Source organism: Anomaloglossus baeobatrachus, chromosome 9 (assembly GCF_048569485.1).
Source record: "Anomaloglossus baeobatrachus isolate aAnoBae1 chromosome 9, aAnoBae1.hap1, whole genome shotgun sequence".
Lineage (NCBI taxonomy): Eukaryota > Metazoa > Chordata > Amphibia > Anura > Aromobatidae > Anomaloglossus > Anomaloglossus baeobatrachus.
In genome coordinates this window covers 221,130,903-221,156,773 of record NC_134361.1, presented here as the reverse complement: position 1 = coordinate 221,156,773, position 25,871 = coordinate 221,130,903, and the positions used below count along the sequence as shown (strand labels likewise).

The 25,871-nt window shown below is 53.9% G+C and overlaps 2 protein-coding genes across 2 annotated transcripts in view; one reads left to right on the top strand and one right to left on the bottom strand.

Annotated features, from left to right (window-relative positions):
- Positions 1–23,465, bottom strand: part of LOC142251615 (tubulin alpha-3 chain-like) — a 63,124-nt gene extending 39,659 nt beyond the window's left edge. Inside the window, exons 1-3 of the mRNA XM_075324584.1 lie at positions 23,291–23,465; positions 10,279–10,501; positions 9,771–9,919 (exon numbers count right to left, since the gene is read on the bottom strand). Coding sequence (XP_075180699.1) covers positions 9,771–9,919; positions 10,279–10,501; positions 23,291–23,293 — 375 coding nt within the window. The 5' untranslated portion in view covers positions 23,294–23,465. The remainder of the gene's footprint in view (positions 1–9,770; positions 9,920–10,278; positions 10,502–23,290) is intronic.
- A 352-nt stretch (positions 23,466–23,817) lies between these two features.
- LOC142251622 (tubulin alpha-3 chain-like) overlaps positions 23,818–25,871 on the top strand; it is a 68,774-nt gene continuing 66,720 nt past the window's right edge. Inside the window, exon 1 of the mRNA XM_075324592.1 lies at positions 23,818–23,998. Within this exon, the coding sequence (XP_075180707.1) occupies positions 23,996–23,998 (3 nt within the window). The 5' untranslated portion in view covers positions 23,818–23,995. The remainder of the gene's footprint in view (positions 23,999–25,871) is intronic.

The following is a 25,871-nucleotide window of genomic DNA, read 5'->3' as shown; positions in this document are numbered from 1 at the left end:
GATCAGCGGAAGCTTCACTATCGCTGAGAGGGTATGAAACTCCATGCCAAGATATGTCAGCGATTGGGCCGGTGTCAGATTTGACTTTGGAAAATTGATGAGCCACCCGAAACTCTGGAGAGTCTCCAGAGTAGCGTCGAGGCTGTGTTGGCATGCCTCTTGAGAGGGTGCCTTGATCAGCAGATCGTCCAAGTAAGGGATCACCGAGTGACCCTGAGAGTGGAGGACCGCTACTACAGTAGCCATAACCTTGGTGAAAACCCGTGGGGCTGTTGCCAGGCCGAACGGCAGTGCCACGAACTGCAGGTGTTCGTCTCCTATGGCGAAGCGCAAGAAGCGCTGGTGCTCTGGAGCAATCGGTACATGGAGATAAGCATCTTTGATATCGATCAATGCAAGGAAATCTCCTTGGGACATTGAGGCGATGACGGAGCGGAGGGATTCCATCCGGAACCGCCTGGTCTTTACATGTTTGTTGAGCAGTTTCAGGTCCAGGACAGGACGGAAAGACCCGTCCTTCTTTGGGACCACAAACAGGTTGGAGTAAAAACCGTGACCCTGTTGCTGAAGAGGAACAGGGACCACCACTCCTTCTGCCTTCAGAGTGCCCAGCGCCTGCAGAAGAGCATCGGCTCGCTCGGGAGGCGGGGATGACCTGAAGAATCGAGTCGGGGGACGAGAGGTGAACTCTATCTTGTAACCGTGAGACAGAATGTCTCTCACCCAACGGTCTTTTACCCGTGGCAGCCAGGTGTCGCAAAAGCGGGAGAGCCTGCCACCGACCGAGGATGCGGATTGAGGAGGCCGAAAGTCATGAGGAAGCCGCTTTGGTAGCGGCACCTCCGGTGGTCTTTTTAGGACGTGACTTAGACCGCCATGAATCAGAGTTCCTTTGATCTTTCTGAGGCCTTTTGGACGAGGAGAATTGGGACCTGCCCGCGCCCCGAAAGGACCGAAACCTCGACTGCCCCCTCCTCTGTTGGGGTATGTTCGGTTTGGGCTGGGGTAAGGATGTATCCTTTCCCTTGGATTGTTTGATGATTTCATCCAAACGCTCGCCAAACAATCTGTCGCCAGAAATTGGCAAACTGGTTAAGCGCTTTTTGGAAGCAGAATCTGCCTTCCATTCCCGTAGCCACAAGGCCCTGCGGAGTACCACCGAATTGGCGGATGCAACCGCCGTACGGCTCGCAGAGTCCAGGACAGCATTAATAGCGTAAGACGCAAATGTCGACGTCTGAGCGGTTATGGACGCCACCTGCGGCGCGGAAGTGCGTGTGGCTGCGTCAATTTGCGCTTGACCTGCTGATATAGCTTGTAGCGCCCATACGGCTGCGAATGCTGGGGCAAAAGAAGCGCCGATAGCTTCATAGATGGATTTCAACCAGAGCTCCATCTGTCTGTCAGTGGCATCTTTGAGTGAAGCCCCATCTTCCACTGCAAGTATGGATCTAGCCGCCAGTCTGGAGATTGGAGGATCCACCTTGGGACACTGAGTCCAACCTTTGACCACGTCAGGGGGAAAGGGATAACGTGTATCCTTAAGGCGCTTAGAAAAACGCTTATCTGGACAATCATGGTGATTCTGGACTGCCTCTCTGAAATCAGAGTGGTCCAGAAACATACTCGGTGTACGCTTGGGAAACCTGAAACGGAATTTCTCCTGCTGAGAAGCTGACTCCTCCACCGGAGGAGCTGAGGGAGAAATATCCAGCATTAGATTGATGGACGCAATAAGATCGTTCACTATGGCGTCCCTGTCCGGAGTATCAAGATTGAGAGCGGCCTCAGGATCAGAATCCTGATCAGCTGTCTCCGCGTCATCAACCAGAGATTCCCCCCGCTGAGACCCTGAACAATATGATGATGTCGAGGGAATTTCCAAGCGAGCTCGCTTAATCGGTCTGGGGCTGGGGTCCGTGTCAGAGCCCCCAGCCTGGGATCTATGAGATACCCCGGGGGGACATTGTTGGTCCAAATGAGGGGGGCCAGGGAACAATGATTCAACAGTGTCCCTGTGCGGAGATACCGGTCTGGACTGCAAGGCTTCTAGTATCTTAGCCATAGTTTCAGAGAGTTTATCCTTAAAGACTGCAAACTCCGTCCCTGTCACCTGGATAGTGTCAGCAGGTGGCTCCCCCTGGGCCCCTCTTAGCAGAGGGTCCGGCTGAGTAAGTGCAGCAGGGGCCGAGCAGAGCACACAATGAGGGTCAGTGGAACCTGCCGGTAGCGGCGTCGTACATGCGGCGCAGGCAGCATAGTAAGCCTGTGTTTTGGCACCCCTGCCTTTTGTGGGCGCCATGCTATTGTCTTCCCTGAGCAACACAATAGGGTATATAGCCAGAATCAACTGTGCACCATACAGTGTAAAGTATATACCATAAACATATAATTTATAATTACATTTCTGCACAATGGGGCTAGCACCACAGGTGCTGCTTACCACCCGCTTAAAGCGGTTGTGAGGCCACCAGAGTCCCTGCCTGGGTCTCCCAGAATTTGTCCCCCTCTGCAGCGTCCGAGGAGCTGACAGGAATGGCTGCCGGCGTCCTGAGGAGAGGAGGGAGCCGTGGGCGTGACCCAGAAAGTGCGGGAACTGGTGCCCCACTGTGCACAGTGAGGGGGATGGAGTATGCAAAGCATGCTCCAGCCCTCATTGCTGCTCGTCTGTACAGCGTCCTGCCCTTCCCCTGCCTGTCAGGGCTGGGGGCGGGAGGAAAAAAGACTAGGCCGCAAAAGCCGGGGACTCGAGTAATAAGCGCGGCCGCCGTATAAGCGCGGCCGGCGCGGAAGTCCCCGGCGCACTACAAGTCCCAGCCGCGCCGCAGTGTTAACCATGGCAGCGGCGGTCAGCGCGGTAGTCCCCATACACAAACACACTCAGCGACGCTGAGTGTGTAATGGCACATTTAACCCGGTCAGCGCCGCGGTCCCCGGTGCACTAGCACACCCAGCAATGCTGGAGTGTTGCTGTGCGCGGTCCCTACGGGGACACAGAGTACCTCCAAGTAGCAGGGCCATGTCCCTGAACGATACCCGGCTCCTATCCAGCAGGCTCCTCTGGAGTTGTGGATGAAGCACGGTCTCAGTGCCTGGAGACCGATAGGATCCCACTTCACCCAGAGCCCTAAGGGGGATGGGGAAGGAAAACAGCATGTGGGCTCCAGCCTCCGTACCCGCAATGGATACCTCAACCTTAACAACACCGCCGACAAGAGTGGGGTGAGAAGGGAGCATGCTGGGGGCCCTGTTATGGGCCCACTTTTCTTCCATCCGACATAGTCAGCAGCTGCTGCTGACCAATCTGTGGAGCTGTGCGTGCATGTCTGCCTCCTTCGCACAAAGCATAAAAACTGAGGAGCCCGTGGGAGCACGGGGGGTGTATAGGCAGAAGGGGAGGGGCTTTACACTTTTAGTGTAATACTTTGTGCGGCCTCCGGAGGCATAGCCTATACACCCAATTGTCTGGGTCTCCCAATGGAGCGACAAAGAAATTCCCTTCTTCTTTGTCGCTCCATTGGGAGACCCAGACAATTGGGACGTCCAAAAGCAGTCCCTGGGTGGGTAAAAGAATACCCCGATAAAAAGAGCCGACAACGGCCCCCTCTTACAGGTGGGCAACCGCCGCCTGAAGGACTCGCCTACCTAGACTGGCATCTGCCGAAGCATAGGTATGCACCTGATAGTGTTTCGTGAAAGTGTGCAGACTAGACCAGGTAGCCGCCTGACACACCTGCTGAGCCGTCGCCCGGTGCCGCAATGCCCAGGACGCACCCACGGCTCTGGTAGAATGGGCTTTCAACCCTGAAGGAAGCGGAAGCCCAGAAGAACGGTAGGCTTCAAGAATCGGTTCCTTGATCCACCGAGCCAAGGTTGACTTGGAAGCCTGCGAACCCTTAGGCGGGCTTTGCACACTACGACATCGCAGCCCGATGCTGCGATGCCGAGTGCGATAGTGCCCGCCCCCGTCGCAGCAGCGATATGTGGTGATAGCTGGCGTAGCGAAAGTTATCGCTACTCCAGCTTCACACACACACTCACCTGCCGTGCGACGTCCCTGTGGCCGGCGACCCGCCTCCTTGTTAAGGGGGCGGGTCGTGCGGCGTCACTGCGACGTCACACGGCAGGCGGCCAATCAGAGCGGAGGGGCGGAGATGAGCAGGATGTCAACATCCTGCCCACCTCCTTCCTTCCGCATATCCTACGGAAGCCGCAGTGAGGCCGGTAGGAGACGTTCCTCGCTCCTGCGACTTCACACACAGCGATGTGTGCAGCCGCAGGAGCGAGGAACAACATCGGACCGTCGCGTCAGCGTAATCATGGATTACGCCGACGCTGCACCGATGATACGATTACGACGCTTTTGCGCTCGTTAATCGTATCATCCAGCTTTTACACACTGCGATGTCGCATGCGATGCCGGAAGTGCGTCATTTTCAATTTGACCCCACCGACATCGCACCTGCGATGTCGCAGTGTGCAAAGTGCCCCTTACGCTGGCCAGCGACAAGGACAAAGAGCGCGTCTGAACGGCGCAGGGGCGCCGTGCGAGACACGTAGAACCGGAGTGCTCTCACTAGATCCAAAGAGTGCAAATCCTTTTCACATTGGTGAATTGGATTAGGGCAAGGAGATATCCTGGTTGAGATGAAAAGGGGATACCACCTTAGGGAGAAATTCCGGGACAGGACGCAGAACCACCTTATCCTGGTGAAACACCAGGAAGGGGGCTTTGCATGACAGCGCTGCAAGCTCCGACACTCTTCGGAGTGATGTAACTGCCACTAGAAAAGCCACGTTCTGTGAAAGACGTGATAGAGAGACATCCCGCAGCGGCTCGAAAGGTGGTTTCTGAAGAGCCGTTAGCACCCTGTTAAGGTCCCAGGGTTCCAGCGGACGCTTGAATGGTGGGACTATGTGGCAAACTCCCTGCAGGAACGTGCGGACCTGCGGAAGTCTGGCCAGGCGCTTTTGAAAAAATACGGAGAGCGCCGATACTTGTCCCTTGAGAGAGCCGAGTGACAAACCCTTGTCCATTCCGGATTGAAAGAATGAAAGAAAAGTGGGTAAGGCAAACGGCCAGGGAGAAAAACCATTATCAGAGCACCAGGATAAGAAGATCCGCCAAGACCTGTAATAGATCTTGGCGGACGTTGGTTTCCTGGCCTGTCTCATAGTGGCAATGACATCCTGAGATAACCCTAAGGACGCTAGGAGCCAGGACTCAATGGCCACAAAGTCAGGTTGAGGGCCACAGAATTCAGATGGAAAAACGGCCCTTGTGACAGCAAGTCTGGGCGGTCTGGAAGCGCCCACGGTTGACCCACCGTGAGATGCCACAGATCCGGGTACCACGATCGCCTCGGCCAATCTGGAGCGACGAGAATGGCGCGACGACAGTCGGACCTGATCTTGCGTAACACTCTGGGCAGCATCGCCAGAGGGGGAAACACATAAGGCAGTCGAAACTGCGACCAATCCTGAACTAATGTGTCCGCCGCCAGAGCTCTGTGATCCTGAGACCGTGCCATGAAGGCCGGGACCTTGTTGTTGTGTTGTGACGCCATGAGATCGATGTCCGGCGTTCCCCAGCGGCGACAGATCTCTCGAAACACGTCTGGGTGAAGAGACCATTCCCCTGCGTCCATGCCCTGACGACTGAGAAAATCTGCTTCCCAGTTTTCTACGCCCGGGATGTAAACTGCGGAGATCGTGGAGGCTGTGGCCTCCACCCACTGCAGAATCCGCCTGACTTCCTGGAAGGCCTGACGACTGCGCGTGCCGCCCTGATGGTTGATGTATGCGACGGCAGTGGCGTTGTCCGACTGTATTCGGATCTGTCTGCCCTCCAGCCACCGATGGAAGGCCAATAAGGCTAGATACACCGCCCTTATCTCCAGAATATTGATCTGAAGGGAGGACTCTACCGGAGTCCAGGTTCCCTGAGCCCTGTGGTGGAGGAAAACCGCTCCCCACCCTGACAGGCTCGCGTCCGTGGTGACCACAGCCCAGGTTGGGGGGTAGGAAGGATTTTCCTTGCGATAGAGAATTGGGAAGGAGCCACCACTGAAGAGACGTCTTGGTTCCAAGGGACAGAGAGACGTTCCTGTCGAGGGAAGTCGACCTCCTGTCCCATTTGCGGAGAATGTCCCATTGGAGTGGCCGCAGATGGAATTGCGCGAACGGCACTGCCTCCATCGCTGCCACCATCTTCCCCAGGAAGTGCATGAGGCGTCTCAAGGGGTATGACTGACCCCGAAGAAGAGATCGCACCCCTGCCTGCAGAGAAAGCTGTTTGTCCAGCGGTAGCTTGACTACCGCTGACTGTGTATGAAACTCCATCCCGAGGTAAGTCAGTGATTGGGTCGGTGTCAACTGGGATTTTGGGAAGTTGATTATCCACCCGAACTGCTGGAGAGTCGCCAGAGCGACTGTAAGGCTGTGTTGACACGCCGCCCGAGAAGGTGCCCTGACTAGGAGATCGTCTAAGTAGGGAATCACCGAGTGGCCCTGAGAGTGTAGAACCGCCACAACGGATGCCATGACTTTGGTGAACACCCGTGGGGCTGTCGCCAGGCCGAAAGGCAATGCCACGAACTGAAGGTGCTCGTCCCCGATGGCAAAACGCAAGAAGCGTTGATGTTCGGGTGCGATCGGCACATGGAGATAAGCATCCTTGATGTCGATCGATGCTAGGAAGTCTCCTTGTGACATCGAGGCGATGACCGAGCGGAGAGATTCCATCCGAAACAGTCTGGTGCTCACGTGTCTGTTGAGCAGTTTGAGGTCCAGAACGGGACGGAATGATCCGTCCTTCTTTGGCACCACGAACAAGTTGGAGTAAAAGCCGCGACCATGTTCCCGAGGGGGAACAGGGATCACAACTCCTTCTGTCTTCAGAGTGTCCACTGCCTGAAAAAGTGCGTCGGTCCGAGCGGGGGGCGGAGAGGTTCTGAAGAAACGAGTCTGAGGACGAGAGCTGAACTCTATCCTGTAACCGTGAGACAGAATGTCTCTCACCCATCGGTCTTGAACATGTGGCCACCAGGCGTCGCAAAAGCGGGAGAGCCTGCCACCGACCGAGGATGCGGTTCGGGGATGCCGAGAGTCATGAGGAGGCCGCCTTGGAGGCAGCGCCTCCGGCGGCCTTTTGGGGGCGTGACTTAGACCGTCACGCATAGGAGTTCCTCTGGCCTTTCTCCGGCCTGCTGGACGAAGCGGATTGTGACTTGGCGGAGGGACGAAAGGACCGAAACCTCGATTGAATTTTCCGTTGCTGAGGTCTCTTAGGTTTGGACTGGGGTAAGGAGGAGTCCTTTCCCTTGGATTCCTTAATAATCTCATCCAATCGTTCGCCAAACAATCGGTCACCAGAAAACGGCAAACCGGTTAAGAACCTCTTGGAGGCCGAGTCTGCCTTCCATTCGCGCAGCCACATGGCCCTGCGGACTGCCACAGAGTTAGCGGATGCCACCACTGTACGGCTAGCAGAGTCTAGGACTGCGTTCATGGCGTAGGAAGAAAAAGCTGACGCTTGAGAAGTCAGAGACGCAACCTGCGGAGCAGAATTACGTGTGACTGCATTAATCTCAGCCAGACAAGCTGAGATAGCTTGTAGTGCCCACACGGCTGCAAAGGCCGGGGCAAAAGACGCGCCTGTGGCTTCATAGATGGATTTCACCAGGAGCTCTATCTGCCTGTCAGTGGCATCCTTTAGCGATGAGCCATCTGCCACCGATACCACAGATCTAGCCGCCAATCTAGAGACTGGCGGATCCACCTTGGGACACTGAGCCCAACCCTTAACTACGTCAGAGGGGAAGGGGTAACGTGTGTCAGTAAGGCGCTTAGTAAAGCGCTTGTCCGGAACCGCTCTGGGCTTGTGGACAGCGTCTCTGAAGTTAGAGTGATCGAAAAACGCACTCCGTGTACGTTTGGGGAACCGAAACTGGTGTTTCTCCTGCTGAGAAGCCGACTCCTCTACAGGTGGAGGCGGGGGAGACAGATCTAACACCTGGTTGATGGACGAGATAAGGTCATTTACTATGGCGTCCCCTTCAGGTGTATCAAGATTGAGGGCAACGTCAGGTTCAGAGCCCTGAGCTGCGACGTCCGCCTCGTCCTCCAGAGAGTCCTCGAGCTGGGAACCCGAGCAGCGTGAAGAAGTCGGGGAAGATTCCCAGCGGGCCCACTTAGTCGGTCTGGGACTGTGGTCCGGGCAGGAGTCCTCCGCGTGGGACCTAGGGCCCAACCTGGGAGCGCGCTGCGGCGCGGACCGAGAGGGGCCTGGAGGCGACGAGCTAACGGGGACCGGGGCCTGTGTAAGGACCGGTCTGGACTGCAAAGCTTCTAGCAGCTTGGCAGACCATTTGTCCATAGACTGAGCCATGGATTGTGAAAGTGACTCAGAGAGTTTCTCAGCAAACGCAGCAAACTCTGTCCCTGCCGCCTGGACAGGGGGAGCAGGGGGGTCTACCTGAGCGGAGTGGCCCACTAGTGACCGAGGCTCCGGCTGAGCAAGCGAAACGGGTCGAGCATTGCTCACAGTGAGGGTAGGTGGAACCCGCAGGTAACATAGCCCCACAAGAGGTACAGGTCGCAAAAAAACCCTGTGCCTTAGCACCTTTGCTCCTTGTGGACGACATGCTGTTGTCTCCTAGGAGAGTGATCACTGAGGGTATATGGGAAGGGGTAAACAGCCCGACCGAACAGAAATATGTATATAAATACGTATCTATTCCGGCACCCTGGGGGGGACCAGCACCGGGTGACCGGTGTGGCTTACCGACCGCTAAAAAGCGGAGTGTGTGTCCTCCAGATTCCCTGCCTTAGGTCTCCCAGAGCTGCAAAGCTCTTCTCTGATAATCCTCCACCGGCAGAATGCCAAAAACATGGCTGCCGGAGCTCTCAGGGGAGGAGTGGAGCCGTGGGCGGTGCTAGAAAAGTGCGGGAATCTAGGGTCCCCACAGTGATCAGTGAGGGGGGAGGAAACATACAGGATGCTCCGGCCCTCACATCCGACGTCAGGCCGGCCGTCCCGCCCTTACCCCTGACAGGCAGGCCCGGGGGCGGGATTTTTGCTACTAGGCCGCGATGAAGCCGGGGACTAAATTTAAGACCGCGGCCGACAAGCAGGCGCGGTCGGCGCGGAAGTCCGCCGGTCTTCACAAATCAGCAGCTGCTGCAGCGTCCGGGAAGAAGGCGCTCCATGCACAGTCCCCATGGGGACACAGGGTACCTTATAGATGCAGGGCCCGGTCCCTGAGGATGAATAGACTCCTGTCCAGCAGATTCCCACAGGGGCTGCGGAGGGAGCCCGGTCCCAGTGAATGGATGACCGGTCAGGATCCCACTTCTCCCAGAGCCACTAAGGGATGGTGAAGGAAAACGGCATGAGGCTCCGGCGTTTGTACCCGCAATGGGTACCTCAACCTTAACAGCACCGTCGACATAGTGGGGTGAGAAGGGAACATGCCGGGGGCCCCGTGGGGGTCCTCTTTTCTTCCAACCGATATAACTAATCTGAGAATGCATGAGTGGATGTGTGCCTCCTTCCACACAAAGCATAAAACTGAGGAGCCCGTGATGCACGGGAGGGTGTATAGGCAGAGGGGAGGGGTTACACTTTTAAAGTGTAATACTTTGTGTGGCCTCCGGAGGCAGAAGCTATACACCCAATTGTCTGGGTCTCCCAATGGAGCGACAAAGAAATTAACACTAAATACATAAATGAGGACTCAGCAGCGCAGACAGTTGCTTTTGCCACTCACCAACTTGCGTATACGATCTAGGACCAAATCGACTATCTCCTTTCCGATGGTGTAATGTCCCCGAGCGTAGTTGTTGGCAGCATCTTCCTTTCCTGTGATGAGCTGTTCGGGGTGGAACAGTTGGCGGTATGTGCCGGTGCGCACCTCATCTGTACAGGAACGTATGTGATAAGTAACAACCCGTTATTCTGGGAGATACGCGACGTGATCTGAAGGCAGTGATCAGATCCGAGCTAATCTATATCCCGCCATAACTTCTGCTTTACTTATATATCTGGCTCTTTCTGACAATCAGACACTACTGATCTCTACATTCAAACAGAAATTGTTAGCGCAAATTCACGTATGTGAGGCTTTTCCCAAAATCTACAATTAAAGGGCTCAATTCAGCGGTAAAAATCTACAGCAGAAATTCAGATGCTGAATGTCACCAGGACGTATCCTTGTCTGTTAATTTTACCTGTGAAAATGTCAGATGCTGGCGTCACAGCCAAAAAGTACTACTTACCAACCACCGTGGGCTCCAGATCCACAAACACCGCCCTGGGGACATGTTTTCCGGCTCCTGTCTCACTGAAGAATGTGTTGAACGAGTCGTCTCCTCCACCGATGGTTTTATCGCTGGGCATCTGTCCATCGGGCTGAATCCCATGTTCCAGGCAGAAGAGCTCCCAGCATGCATTGCCAATCTGAACTCCGGCCTGGCCCACGTGGATAGAAATGCACTCACGCTGCGAGAAAAACAGATTCCTGTAGTCAATGTCGATGTTCTTTGAAATTTGGAAAACCAATATGTCTTTAAGGCTGCTGAACGCCGTGTGCACAGGGCCAGCAGCATGCAAATGTGGCCAGTGCCTAATGGTCTTGGGTTCGGGCAGCACCAAGAGGAAACTACCGGACCCACTCTGCCCAGGTCTGAATTTGCAATATTTGCTGTACATTGATGGCAGATGTCCACGCAATGGAGCAGAGACCAAAGAAAGGCAATTTAGCCTCTTAAAGTAGTTGTTCACCACTCAGACAACTCCTTCTCAATCACTGTTTCACATGTTATTTGTTTGGGTTTTTTTAGAAAATAACATATTTGGTATAAATTTTAGAACTAATAAAATCTAAGAATAACTACATACCAAAATGAAAAAGAAGGGAATTTTGTTTACTTACCGTAAATTCCTTTTCTTCTAGCTCCAATTGGGAGACCCAGACAATCGGGTGTATAGCTTCTGCCTCCGGAGGCCACACAAAGTATTACACTTAAAAGTGTAAAGCCCCTCCCCTTCTGCCTATACACCCCCCCATGCATCACGGGCTCCTCAGTTTTGGTGCAAAAGCAGGAAGGAGGAAACTTATAAATTGGTCTAAAGTAAAATCAATCCGAAGGAAGTTCGGAAAACTAAAAACCATTCAACATGAACAACATGTGTACACAAAGAACAACAGCCCGAAGGGAACAGGGGCGGGTGCTGGGTCTCCCAATTGGAGCTAGAAGAAAAGGAATTTACGGTAAGTAAACAAAATTCCCTTCTTCTTTGTCGCTCCATTGGGAGACCCAGACAATTGGGACGTCCAAAAGCAGTCCCTGGGTGGGTAAAATAATACCTCGTAATAGAGCCGTAAAACGGCCCCTTCCTACAGGTCGGCAACCGCCGCCTGAAGGACTCGCCTACCTAGGCTGGCATCCGCCGAAGCATAGGTATGCACCTGATAATGTTTGGTGAAAGTGTGCAGGCTCGACCAGGTAGCCGCCTGACACACCTGTTGAGCCGTAGCCTGGTGCCGCAAAGCCCAGGACGCACCCACGGCTCTGGTAGAATGGGCCTTCAGCCCCGAGGGAACCGGAAGCCCAGAAGAACGGTAGGTTTCGAGAATTGGTTCCTTGATCCACCGAGCCAGGGTTGATTTGGAAGCCTGTGACCCTTTACGCTGGCCAGCGACAAGGACAAAGAGTGCATCCGAGCGGCGCAGGGGCGCCGTACGAGAAATGTAGAGTCTGAGTGCTCTCACCAGATCTAACAAGTGCAAATCCTTTTCACATTGGTGAACTGGATGAGGACAAAAAGAAGGTAAGGAGATATCCTGATTGAGATGAAACGGGGATACCACCTTAGGGAGAAATTCCGGAACCGGACGCAGAACCACCTTGTCCTGGTGAAACACCAGGAAAGGAGCTTTGCATGACAGCGCTGCTAGCTCAGACACTCTCCGAAGTGAAGTGACTGCTACTAGGAAGACCACTTTCTGCGAAAGGCGTGAAAGAGAAATATCCTTCATTGGCTCGAAAGGTGGTTTCTGAAGAACCGTCAGTACCCTGTTCAGATCCCAGGGTTCTAACAGACGCTTGTAAGGAGGGACGATGTGACAAACCCCCTGCAGGAATGTGCGTACCTGTGGAAGTCTGGCCAGGCGCTTCTGAAAAAACACAGAGAGCGCTGAGACTTGTCCCTTAAGGGAGCCGAGCGACAAACCCTTTTCCAGTCCAGATTGAAGGAAGGACAGAAAAGTGGGCAAGGCAAATGGCCAGGGAGTAAAACCCTGATCAGAGCACCAGGATAAGAATATCCTCCACGTCCTGTGGTAGATCTTGGCGGACGTTGGTTTCCTAGCCTGTCTCATAGTGGCAATGACCTCTTGAGATAACCCTGAAGACGCTAGGATCCAGGACTCAATGGCCACACAGTCAGGTTGAGAGCCGCAGAATTCAGATGGAAAAACGGCCCTTGAGACAGCAAGTCTGGTCGGTCTGGTAGTGCCCACGGTTGGCCGACCGTGAGATGCCACAGATCCGGGTACCACGACCGCCTCGGCCAGTCTGGAGCGACGAGGATGGCGCGGCGGCAGTCGGACCTGATCTTGCGTAACACTCTGGGCAGCAGTGCCAGCGGAGGAAACACATAAGGGAGCTGAAACTGCGACCAATCCTGAACTAAGGCGTCTGCCGCCAGAGCTCTGGGATCTTGAGACCGTGCCATGAATGCCGGGACCTTGTTGTTGTGCCGAGACGCCATTAGGTCGACGTCCGGCGTACCCCAGCGGCAACAGATCTCTTGAAACACGTCCGGGTGAAGGGACCATTCCCCTGCGTCCATGCCCTGGCGACTGAGAAAGTCTGCTTCCCAGTTTTCTACGCCCGGGATGTGAACTGCGGATATGGTGGAGGCTGTGGCTTCCACCCACAGCAGAATCCGCCGGACTTCCTGGAAGGCTTGCCGACTGCGTGTTCCCCCTTGGTGGTTGATGTATGCCACCGCGGTGGAGTTGTCCGACTGAATTCGGATCTGCTTGCCTTCCAGCCACTGCTGGAACGCCTTTAGGGCAAGATACACTGCCCTGATCTCCAGAACATTGATCTGAAGGGAGGACTCTTGCTGAGTCCAGGTACCCTGAGCCCTGTGGTGGAGAAAGACCGCTCTCCACCTTGAAAGACTCGCGTCCGTCGTGACCACCGCCCAGGATGGGGGTAGGAAGGATTTCCCCTTCGACAATGAAGTGGGAAGAAGCCACCACCGAAGGGAGGTTTTGGCTGCCTGAGAGAGGGAGACGTTCCTGTCGAGGGACGTCGACTTCCTGTCCCATTTGCGGAGAATGTCCCATTGAAGGGGACGCAGGTGAAACTGCGCAAAAGGAACTGCCTCCATTGCTGCCACCATCTTCCCTAGGAAGTGCATGAGGCGCCTCAAGGGGTGTGACTGGCCTTGAAGGAGAGATTGCACCCCTGTCTGTAGTGAACGCTGTTTGTCCAGCGGAAGCTTCACTATCGCTGAGAGGGTATGAAACTCCATGCCAAGATATGTCAGAGATTGGGCCGGTGTCAGATTTGACTTTGGGAAATTGATGATCCACCCGAATCTCTGGAGAGTTTCCAGAGCAATGTTCAGGCTGTGTTGGCATGGCTCTTGAGAGGGTGCCTTGACAAGCAGATCGTCTAAGTAAGGGATCACCGAGTGTCCCTGAGAGTGTAGGACTGCTACCACTGTTGCCATGACCTTGGTGAAGACCCGTGGGGCTGTCGCCAGGCCAAAAGGCAGTGCCACGAACTGAAGGTGTTCGTCCCCTATGGCGAAACGCAGGAAGCGCTGATGCTCTGGAGCAATCGGTACGTGGAGATAAGCATCTTTGATGTCGATTGATGCTAGGAAATCTCCTTGGGACATTGAGGCGATGACGGAGCGGAGGGATTCCATCCGGAACCGCCTGGTTTTTACGTGTTTGTTGAGCAGTTTTAGGTCCAGAACAGGACGGAAGGATCCGTCCTTTTTTGGCACCACAAACAAGTTGGAGTAAAAACCGTGACCCTGTTGCTGAAGAGGAACAGGGATCACCACTCCTTCTGCCTTCAGAGTGCCCACCGCCTGAAGAAGAGCATCGGCTCGCTCGGGGGGCGGAGATGTTCTGAAGAATCGAGTCAGGGGACGAGAGCTGAACTCTATCCTGTAACCGTGAGACAGAATGTCTCTCACCCAACGGTCTTGTACCTGTGGCAGCCAGGCGTTGCAAAAGCGGGAGAGCCTGCCACCGACCGAGGATGCGGTGTGAAGAGGCCGAAAGTCATGAGGAGGCCGCTTTGGGAGCGGTTCCTCCGGCGGTCTTTTTAGGGCGTGACTTAGACCGCCAAGAATCGGAGTTCAACTGACCCTTCTGTGGCCTGTTGGACGAGGAGAATTGAGACCTGCCCGCGGGCCTAAAGGACCGAAACCTCGATTGTACTTTCCGTGGTTGAGGTCTCTTTGGTTTGGGCTGGGGTAAGGATGAGTCCTTTCCCTTGGATTGTTTAATGATTTCATCCAATCGCTCACCAAACAGGCGGTCGCCAGAAAATGGCAAACCGGTTAAGAACTTTTTGGAAGCAGAGTCTGCCTTCCATTCACGTAGCCACATGGCCCTGCGGACTGCCACCGAATTGGCGGATGCTACCGCCGTACGGCTCGCAGAGTCCAGGACAGCATTAATGGCGTAGGACGCAAACGCCGACGCCTGAGAGGTTAAGGACACCACCTGCGGAGTAGAGGCACATGTGACTGCATTAATCTGCGAGTGACAAGCTGAGATAGCTTGGAGTGCCCATACGGCTGCGAATGCTGGAGCAAAAGACGTGCCTATAGCTTCATAGATGGATTTCAACCAGAGCTCCATCTGTCTGTCAGTGGCATCTTTGAGTGAAGCCCCATCTTCCACTGCAACTATGGATCTAGCCGCCAGTCTGGAGACTGGAGGATCCACCTTGGGACATTGAGCCCAACCCTTGACAACGTCAGGGGGGAAGGGATAACGTGTGTCCTTAAGGCGCTTTGAAAAGCGCTTATCTGGACAAGCTCGGTGTTTCTGGGCTGCCTCTCTGAAGTCAGAGTGATCCAGAAACGTACTCATTGTACGCTTGGGAAACCTAAAACGGAATTTCTCCTGCTGAGAAGCTGACTCCTCAATTGGAGGAGCTGGGGGAGAAAGATCCAACACCTGATTGATGGTCGCTATAAGGTCATTCACTATGGCGTCACCTTCAGGTGTATCTAGGTTGAGAGCGGCTTCAGGATCAGAATCCTGATCTGCCACCTCCACTTCATCCTCGAGAGTCCTCCTGCTGAGACCCTGAGCAGTGTGATGAAGTCGAGGGAGGCTCCCAGCGAGCCCGCTTAGGCGGTCTGGGACTGCGGTCCGTGTCAGAGACCTCACCTTGGGACCTATGAGTCACCCCAGGAGCACTTTGCTGCTCCAACAGAGGGGGGCCTGGGGTCAATGATTCAACAGTGCCCGGGGCCTGTGTCACCGGTCTGGACTGTAAGGCTTCTAGTATCTTAGCAGACCATTTTCCATAGTCTCAGACAGTTTGTCAGCGAATACTGCAAACTCCGTCCCTGTCACCTGGATAGTGGTAGCAGGTGGATCCACCTGGGCCACCAGTTGCAGAGGCTCCGGCTGAGTAAGTGCCACAGGGGCCGAGCATTGCACACAATGAGGGTCAGTGGAACCTGCCGGTAGCATAGCCGCACATGAGGTACAGGTTGCAAAGTAAGCCTGTGCTTTGGCACCCTTGCTTTTTGCGGACGACATGCTGTTGTCTCCTCTGAGTACAATCCAGGAGGGTATATAGCCAAAAACCAACAGTGCGACCGTACAGAGTAAATGTATAGCATATAAGCATATATATATATATACACTTCGGCACTCAGTGGGGCCAGCACCTAGAAACAGGTGCTGCTTACCGACCGCCCAAAGCGGTTGTGTGACCACCAGATTCCCTGCCTGGGCCTCCCAGAGCCGTGTTGTCTCTCCTCTCCAGCTTCAGAAGTGCTGACAGGAATGGCTGCCGGCGTTCTGTGAGGAGGAGGGGGCCGTGGGCGTGCCCTAGAAAGTGCGGGAATCTGGTGCCCCACAGTGCTCAGTGAGGGGGGAGGAGGATACAAAGTATGCTCCAGCCCTCAGCGCTGACGTCCAGTGCAGCGTCCCTCCCTTCCCCTGACTGGCAGGTCTGGGGGCGGGAATATGCGGTACTAGACCGCAGAAGCCGGGGACTAAAGTTATAAGCGCGGCCGGCAAACAAGCGCGGTCAGCGCGGTAGTCCCGGCGCACTAACACACCCAGCAGTGCTGCAGCGTGTATGACACAAGCGCTCCATGCGCCGTCCCCAAGGGGACACAGAGTACCTCACAGTAGCAGGGCCTTGTCCCTGACGATACCCGGCTCCTGTCCAGCAGATTCCCCAGGGGCTGCGGAGGGAGCACGGTCCCAGTGCCTGGAGACCGATTAGGATCCCACTTCACCCAGAGCCCTTAAGGGATGGGGAAGGAAAACAGCATGTGGCTCCTGCCTATGTACCCGCAATGGGTACCTCAACCTTAACAAACACCGCCGACCAGAGTGGGGTGAGAAGGGAGCATGCTGGGGGCCCTGTTATGGGCCCCCTTTTCTTCCATCCGATATAGTCAGCAGCTGCTGCTGACTAAATTGTGGAGCTATGCGTGCATGTGTGCCTCCTTCGCACAAAGCATAAAAACTGAGGAGCCCGTGATGCACGGGGGGGTGTATAGGCAGAAGGGGAGGGGCTTTACACTTTTAAGTGTAATACTTTGTGTGGCCTCCGGAGGCAGAAGCTATACACCCGATTGTCTGGGTCTCCCAATGGAGCGACAAAGAAAAAACATATATCTATCTATATCTATATATATATATAAATTGAATAAAACAAGATCTGAAAGTCATATGGATCCCGAAAGGTAGTGATAAAGTCTACAGCTCCCGCCCAAAAAAAAGTGCTCATACACCTTTATCAAATGAAAATTACACCGGCCATAGACCTCTATGGTGACACCTGTATAGACCTCTGTGATGACACCTGCCATAGACCTCTATGGTGACACCTGCCATAGACCTCTGTGATGACACCTGCCATAGCCCTCTGTGGTGACACCTGCCATAGACCTTTGTGGTGACACCTGCCATAGACCTCTGTGATGACACCTGCCATAGACCTCTGTGGTGACACCTGCATAGACCTCTGTGATGACACCTGCCATAGACCTCTGTGATGACACCTGCCATAGACCTCTGTGGTGACACCTGCCATAGACCTCTATGGTGACACCTGCCATAGACCTCTGTGGTGACACCTGTCATAGACCTCTCTGGTGACACCTGCCATAGACCTCTGTGGTGACACCTGCCATAGACCTCTATGGTGACACCTGTCATAGACCTCTATGGTGACACCTGTCATAGACCTGTGGTGACACCTGCCATAAACCTCTGTGATGACACTGGCCATAGACCTCTATGGTGACACCTGCCATAGACCTCTGTGGTGACACCTGCCATAGACCTCTGTGGTGACACCTGCCATAGACCTCTGTGATGACACCTGCCATAGACCCCTATGGTGATACTGGCCATAGACCTCTATGGTGACGCCTGCCATAGACCTCTATGGTGACACCTGCCATAGACCTCTGTGGTGACACCAGCCATAGACCTGTGGTGACACCTGCCATAGACCTCTGTGGTGACACCTGCCATAGACCTCTGTGGTGACACCTGCCATAGACCTCTGTGGTGACACCGGCCATAGACCTCTGTGGTGACACCGGCCATAGACCTCTGTGGTGACACCTGTAATAGACCTCTGTGGTGACACCTGCCATAGACCTCTGTGGTGACACCTGCCATAGACCTCTGTGGTGACACCTGTAATAGACCTCTGTGGTGACACCTGCCATAGACCTCTGTGGTGACACCTGCCATAGACCTCTGTGGTGACACCTGCCATAGACCTCTATGGTGACACCTGCCATAGACCTCTGTGGTGACACCTGCCATAGACCTCTATGGTGACACCTGTCATAGACCTCTATGGTGACACCTGTCATAGACCTCTATGGTGACACCTGCCATAAACCTCTGTTATGACACCTGCCATAGACCTCTGTGATGACACCTGCCATAGACCTCTGTGGTGACACCTGCATAGACCTCTGTGATGACACCTGCCATAGACCTCTGTGATGACACCTGCCATAGACCTCTGTGGTGACACCTGCCATAGACCTCTATGGTGACACCTGCCATAGACCTCTGTGCTGACAACTGCCATAGACCTCTGTGGTGACAACTGCCATAGACCTCTGTGGTGACACCTGCCATAGACCTCTGTGGTGACACCTGCCATACACCTCTATGGTGACACCTGTCATAGACCTCTATGGTGACACCTGCCATAGACCTCTGTGGTGACACCTGCCATAGACCTCTGTGGTGACACCTGCCATAGACCTCTGTGGTGACACCGGCCATAGACCTCTGTGGTGACACCTGCCATAGACCTCTGTGGTGACACCTGCCATAGACCTCTGTGGTGACACCTGCCATAGACCTCTGTGATGACACCTGCCATAGACCTCTATGGTGACACCTGCCATAGACCTCTATGGTGACACCTGCCATAGACCTCTATGGTGACACCTATCATAGACCTCTGTCATGACACCTATCATAGACCTCTATTGTGACACCTGCCATAGACCTCTATGATGACACCTGCCATAGACCTCTATGGTGACACCTGCAATAGACCTCTATGGTGACACCTATCATAGACCTCTATGGTGACACCTATCATAGACCTCTGTGATAACACCTATCATAGACCTCTATTGTGACACCTGCCATAGACGTCTATGGTGACACCTGCCATAGACGTCTATGGTGACACCTGCCATAGACGTCTATGGTGACACCTGCCATAGACCTCTATGGTGACACCTGCCATAGACCTCTGTGGTGACACCGGCCATAGACCTCTGTGGTGACACCTGCCATAGACCTCTGTGGTGACACCTGTAATAGACCTCTGTGGTGACACCTGCCATAGACCTCTGTGGTGACACCTGTCATAGACCTCTGTGGTGACACCTGTAATAGACCTCTGTGGTGACACCTGCCATAGACCTCTGTGGTGACACCTGCCATAGACCTCTATGGTGACACCTGTCATAGACCTCTATGGTGACACCTGTCATAGACCTCTATGGTGACACCTGCCATAAACCTCTGTTATGACACCTGCCATAGACCTCTATGGTGACACCTGCCATAGACCTCTGTGATGACACCTGCCATAGACCTCTGTGGTGACACCTGCATAGACCTCTGTGATGACACCTGCCATAGACCTCTGTGATGACACCTGCCATAGACCTCTGTGGTGACACCTGCCATAGACCTCTATGGTGACACCTGCCATAGACCTCTGTGCTGACAACTGCCATAGACCTCTGTGGTGACAACTGCCATAGACCTCTGTGGTGACACCTGCCATAGACCTCTGTGGTGACACCTGCCATACACCTCTATGGTGACACCTGTTATAGACCTCTATGGTGACACCTGCCATAGACCTCTGTGGTGACACCTGCCATAGACCTCTGTGGTGACACCTGCCATAGACCTCTGTGGTGACACCGGCCATAGACCTCTGTGGTGACACCTGCCATAGACCTCTGTGGTGACACCTGCCATAGACCTCTATGGTGACACCTGCCATAGACCTCTATGGTGACACCTGCCATAGACCTCTATGGTGACACCTATCATAGACCTCTGTCATGACACCTATCATAGACCTCTATTGTGACACCTGCCATAGACCTCTATGATGACACCTGCCATAGACCTCTATGGTGACACCTGCCATAGACCTCTATGGTGACACCTGCCATAGACCTCTATGGTGACACCTATCATAGACCTCTGTGATAACACCTATCATAGACCTCTATTGTGACACCTGCCATGGACCTCTATGATGACACCTGCCATAGACGTCTATGGTGACACCTGCCATAGACCTCTATGGTGACACCTGCCATAGACCTCTGTGATGACACCTGCCATAGACCTCTATGGTGACACCTGCCATAGACCTCTATGGTGACACCTGCCATAGACCTCTGTGATGACTGTGGTGACACCTGCCATAGACCTCTGTGGTGACACCTGCCATAGAAATCTGTGATGACACCTGCCATAGACCTGTATGGTGACACCTGCCATAGACCTCTGTGGTGTCACCAGCCATAGACCTGTGGTGACACCTGCCATAGACCTCTGTGGTGACACCTGCCATAGACCTCTGTGGTGACACCTGCCATAGACCTCTGTGGTGACACCGGCCATAGACCTCTGTGGTGACACCTGCCATAGACCTCTGTGGTGACACCTGTAATAGACCTCTGTGGTGACACCTGCCATAGACCTCTGTGGTGACAACTGCCATAGACCTCTGTGGTGACAACTGCCATAGACCTCTGTGGTGACACCTGCCATAGACCTCTGTGGTGACACCTGCCATAGACCTCTGTGGTGACACCTGCAATAGACCTCTGTGGTGACACCTGCCATAGACCTCTGTGGTGACACCTGCCATAGACCTCTATGGTGACACCTGTCATAGACCTCTATGGTGACACCTGCCATAAACCTCTGTTATGACACCTGCCATAGACCTCTATGGTGACACCTGCCATAGACCTCTGTGATGACACCTGCCATAGACCTCTGTGGTGACACCTGCATAGACCTCTGTGATGACACCTGCCATAGACCTCTGTGATGACACCTGCCATAGACCTCTGTGGTGACACCTGCCATAGACCTCTATGGTGACACCTGCCATAGACCTCTGTGCTGACAACTGCCATAGACCTCTGTGGTGACAACTGCCATAGACCTCTGTGGTGACACCTGCCATAGACCTCTGTGGTGACACCTGCCATACATCTGTCATAGACCTCTATGGTGACACCTGTCATAGACCTGTGGTGACACCTGCCATAGACCTCTGTGGTGACACCGGCCATAGACCTCTGTGGTGACACCTGCCATAGACCTCTGTGGTGACACCTGCCATAGACCTCTATGGTGACACCTGTCATAGACCTGTGGTGACACCTGCCATAGACCTCTGTGGTGACACCTGCCATAGACCTCTGTGGTGACACCGGCCATAGACCTCTGTGGTGACACCGGCCATAGACCTCTGTGGTGACACCGGCCATAGACCTCTGTGGTGACACCTGCCATAGACCTCTGTGGTGACACCTGCCATAGACCTCTGTGGTGACACCTGTCATAGACCTCTGTGGTGACACCTGTCATAGACCTCTGTGGTGACACCTGCCATAGACCTCTGTGGTGACACCTGCCATAGACCTCTATGGTGACACCTGTCATAGACCCCTATGGTGACACCTGTCATAGACCTGTGGTGACACCTGCCATAAACCTGTTATGACACCTGCCATAGACCTCTATGGTGACACCTGCCATAGACCTCTGTGATGACACCTGCCATAGACCTCTGTGGTGACACCTGCCATAGACCTCTGTGGTGACACCTGTCATAGACCTCTATGGTGACACCTTCCATAGACCTGTGATGACACCTGCCATAGACCTCTATGGTGACACCTGCCATAGACCTCTGTGATGACACTGGCCATAGACCTCTATGGTGACACCTGCCATAGACCTCTGTGATGACACCTGCCATAGACCCCTATGGTGATACTGGCCATAGACCTCTATGGTGACACCTGCCATAGACCTCTATGGTGACACCTGCCATAGACCTCTGTGATGACACCTGCCATAGACCTCTGTGGTGACACCTGCCATAGACCTCTGTGGTGACACCTGCCATAGACCTCTGTGGTGACACCTGCCATAGACCTCTGTGGTGACACCTGCCATAGACCTCTGTGGTGACACCTGCCATAGACCTCTGTGGTGACACCTGCCATAGACCTCTGTGATGACACCTGCCATAGACCTCTATGGTGACACCTGCCATAGACCTCTATGGTGACACCTATCATAGACCTCTGTGATGACACCTATCATAGACCTCTATTGTGACACCTGCCATAGACCTCTATGATGACACCTGCCATAGACTTCTGTGGTGACACCTGCCATAGACCTCTGTGATGACACCTGCCATAGACCCCTATGGTGATACTGGCCATAGACCTCTATGGTGACACCTGCCATAGACCTCTATGGTGACACCTGCCATAGACCTCTATGGTGACACCTGCCATAGACCTCTGTGATGACACCTGCCATAGACCTTTGTGGTGACACCTGCCATAGACCTCTGTGGTGACACCTGCCATAGACCTCTGTGGTGACACCTACCATAGACCTCTGTGGTGACACCTACCATAGACCTCTGTGGTGACACCTGCCATAGACCTCTGTGATGACACCTGCCATAAACCTCTATGGTGACACCTGCCATAGACCTCTATGGTGACACCTACCATAGACCTCTGTGATGACACCTATCATAGACCTCTATTGTGACACCTGTCATAGACCTCTATGATGACACCTGCCATAGACGTCTATGGTGACACCTGCCATAGACCTCTATGGTGACACCTATCATAGACCTCTGTGATGACACCTGCCATAGACCTCTGTGATGACACCTGCCATAGACCTCTATGGTGACACCTGCCATAGTCCTCTATGGTGACACCTGCCATAGTCCTCTATGGTGACACCTGCCATAGACCTCTATGGTGACACCTGCCATAGACCTCTATGGTGACACCTGCCGTAGACCTCTATGGTGACACCTGCCATAGACCTCTATGGTGACACCTGCCATAGTCCTCTATGGTGACACCTGCCATAGACCTCTATGGTGACACCTGCCATAGACCTCTATGGTGACACCTGCCATAGACCTCTGTGATGAGACTCCAGTTAAGGTACACATTACACAGCCGGCTCTTCATGTCTTCTGCGCCAATCACAGGTCTGATTATAACAGACAGATAGCCAATCACAGACGGGAATTGTGGGAGGTGGTCTTGTCTCCTTTCAACGGTCACTGATGCAGCCTCGCCCCCAGCAATCATAGTGCGTCATGGCCCCCACTAATGGCCCTCACCACGAGACCTTATCCCCTGCTTCTATTAGCTGAGCCGGGGCTCCGCAGTGAGCTGCGGGTGGACGCCATGTCTTACCATAGTTATCTCCGCAGAGGTATGTCCAATGGGGTATGTTTGTTCCGCCGCTTCACGTCTCTTCTCCTCACCTCACACCGCGCAGCTCCAGTAACCAACTGTCGCGTCTCCCGCCCGCTGCCCCTGCTTATAAGACTCATGCGGTGCGCTCGAGCGTGTCTGCCTCTACTGATTGGATGAAATTGCAATGAGGGCCGGAAATTATAACCAGTCACTCTCCAGTTATCTCTACAGGTAGCGCGTGCAGGCTGTGATTGGTTGCTAGGCAGCTGGGGACAGCAGTGATTGGTTGGCTGCTTATGGACTCACTGCGCGGGAAGATTGTTTCTAACGGTCGCTTGAGGGTTACCTCAGTTGAGGGTTACCTCAAGCGACCGTTAGAAACAATCTTCCCGCGCAGTGAGTCCATGAGCAGCCAACCAATCACTGCTGTCTCCAGCTGCCTAGCAACCAATCACAGCCTGCACGCGCTACCTGTATGGATAACTGGAGAGTGACTGGTTATAATTTCCCGCCCTCATTGCAATTTCATCCAATCAGTAGAGGCAGACACGCTCGAGCGCACCGCATGAGTCTTATAAGCAGGGGCAGCGGGCGGGAGACGCGACAGTTGGTTACTGGAGCTGCGCGGTGTGAGGTGAGAAGAAGAGACGTGAAGCGGCGGAACAAACATACCCCATTGGACATACCTCTGCGGAGATAACTATGGTAAGACATGGCGTCCACCCGCAGCTCACTGCGGAGCCCCGGCTCAGCTAATAGAAGCAGGGGATAAGGTCTCGTGGTGAGGGCCATTAGTGGGGGCCATGACGCACTATGATTGCTGGGGGCGAGGCTGCATCAGTGACCGTTGAAAGGAGACAAGACCACCTCCCACAATTCCCGTCTGTGATTGCCTGTCTGTTATAATCAGACCTGTGATTGGTGCAGAAGACATGAAGAGCCGGCTGTGTAATGTGTACCTTAACTGGAGTCTCATCACAGAGGTCTATGGCTGGTGTCACCATAGAAGGCTATGACAGGTGTCATCACAGAGGTCTATGGCAGGTGTCACCATAGAAGGCTATGACAGGTGTCACCACAGATGTCTATGGCAGGTGTCACCACAGAGGTCTATAGCCAGTGTCATCACAGAGGTCTATGGCAGGTGTCACCACAGATGTCTATGGCAGGTGTCACCACAGAGGTCTATGGCAGGTGTCACCACAGGTCTATGGAAGGTGTCACCATAGAGGTCTATGACAGGTGTCACCATAGAGGTCTATGACAGGTGTCACCATAGAGGTCTATGGAAGGTGTCACCATAGAGGACTATGGAAGGTGTCATCACAGGTCTATGGAAGGTGTCACCACAGAGGTCTATGGCCAGTGTCATCACAGAGGTCTATGGCAGGTGTCACCACAGGTCTATGGAAGGTGTCACCATAGAGGTCTATGACAGGTGTCACCATAGAGGTCTATGGCAGGTGTCATCACAGGTCTATGGAAGGTGTCACCATAGAGGTCTATGACAGGTGTCACCACAGAGGTCTATGGCAGGTGTCATGACAGAGGTCTATGGCAGGTGTCACCATAGAGGTCTATGGCCAGTGTCATCACAGAGGTCTATGGCAGGTGTCACCATAGAGGTCTATGGCAGGTGTCATCACATGTCTATGGAAGGTGTCACCATAGAGGTCTATGGCATGTGTCATAACAGAGGTTTATGGCAGGTGTCATAACAGAGGTTTATGGCAGGTGTCACCACAGGTCTATGACAGGTGTCACCATAGAGGTCTATGGCAGGTGTCACCACAGAGGTCTATGGCAGGTGTCACCACAGAGGTCTATGACAGGTGTCACCACAGAGGTCTATGGCAGGTGTCATCACAGGTCTATGGAAGGTGTCACCACAGAGGTCTATGGCAGTTGTCAGCACAGAGGTCTATGGCCGGTGTCACCACAGAGGTCTATGGCAGGTGTCACCACAGAGGTCTATGACAGGTGTCACCATAGAGGTCTATGGCAGGTGTCACCATAGAGGTCTATGGCAGGTGTCATCACAGGTTTATGGAAGGTGTCACCATAGAGGTCTATGACAGGTGTCACCACAGAGGTCTATGGCAGGTGTCACCATAGAGGTCTATGGCCAGTGTCATCACAGAGGTCTATGGCAGGTGTCACCATAGAGGTCTATGGCAGGTGTCATCACATGTCTATGGAAGGTGTCACCATAGAGGTCTATGGCATGTGTCATAACAAAGGTTTATGGCAGGTGTCATAACAGAGGTTTATGGCAGGTGTCACCACAGGTCTATGACAGGTGTCACCATAGAGGTCTATGGCAGGTGTCACCACAGAGGTCTATGGCAGGTGTCACCACAGAGGTCTATGACAGGTGTCACCACAGAGGTCTATGGCAGGTGTCATCACAGGTCTATGGAAGGTGTCACCACAGAGGTCTATGGCAGTTGTCAGCACAGAGGTCTATGGCCGGTGTCACCACAGAGGTCTATGGCAGGTGTCACCACAGAGGTCTATGACAGGTGTCACCATAGAGGTCTATGGCAGGTGTCACCACAGAGGTCTATGGCAGGTGTCA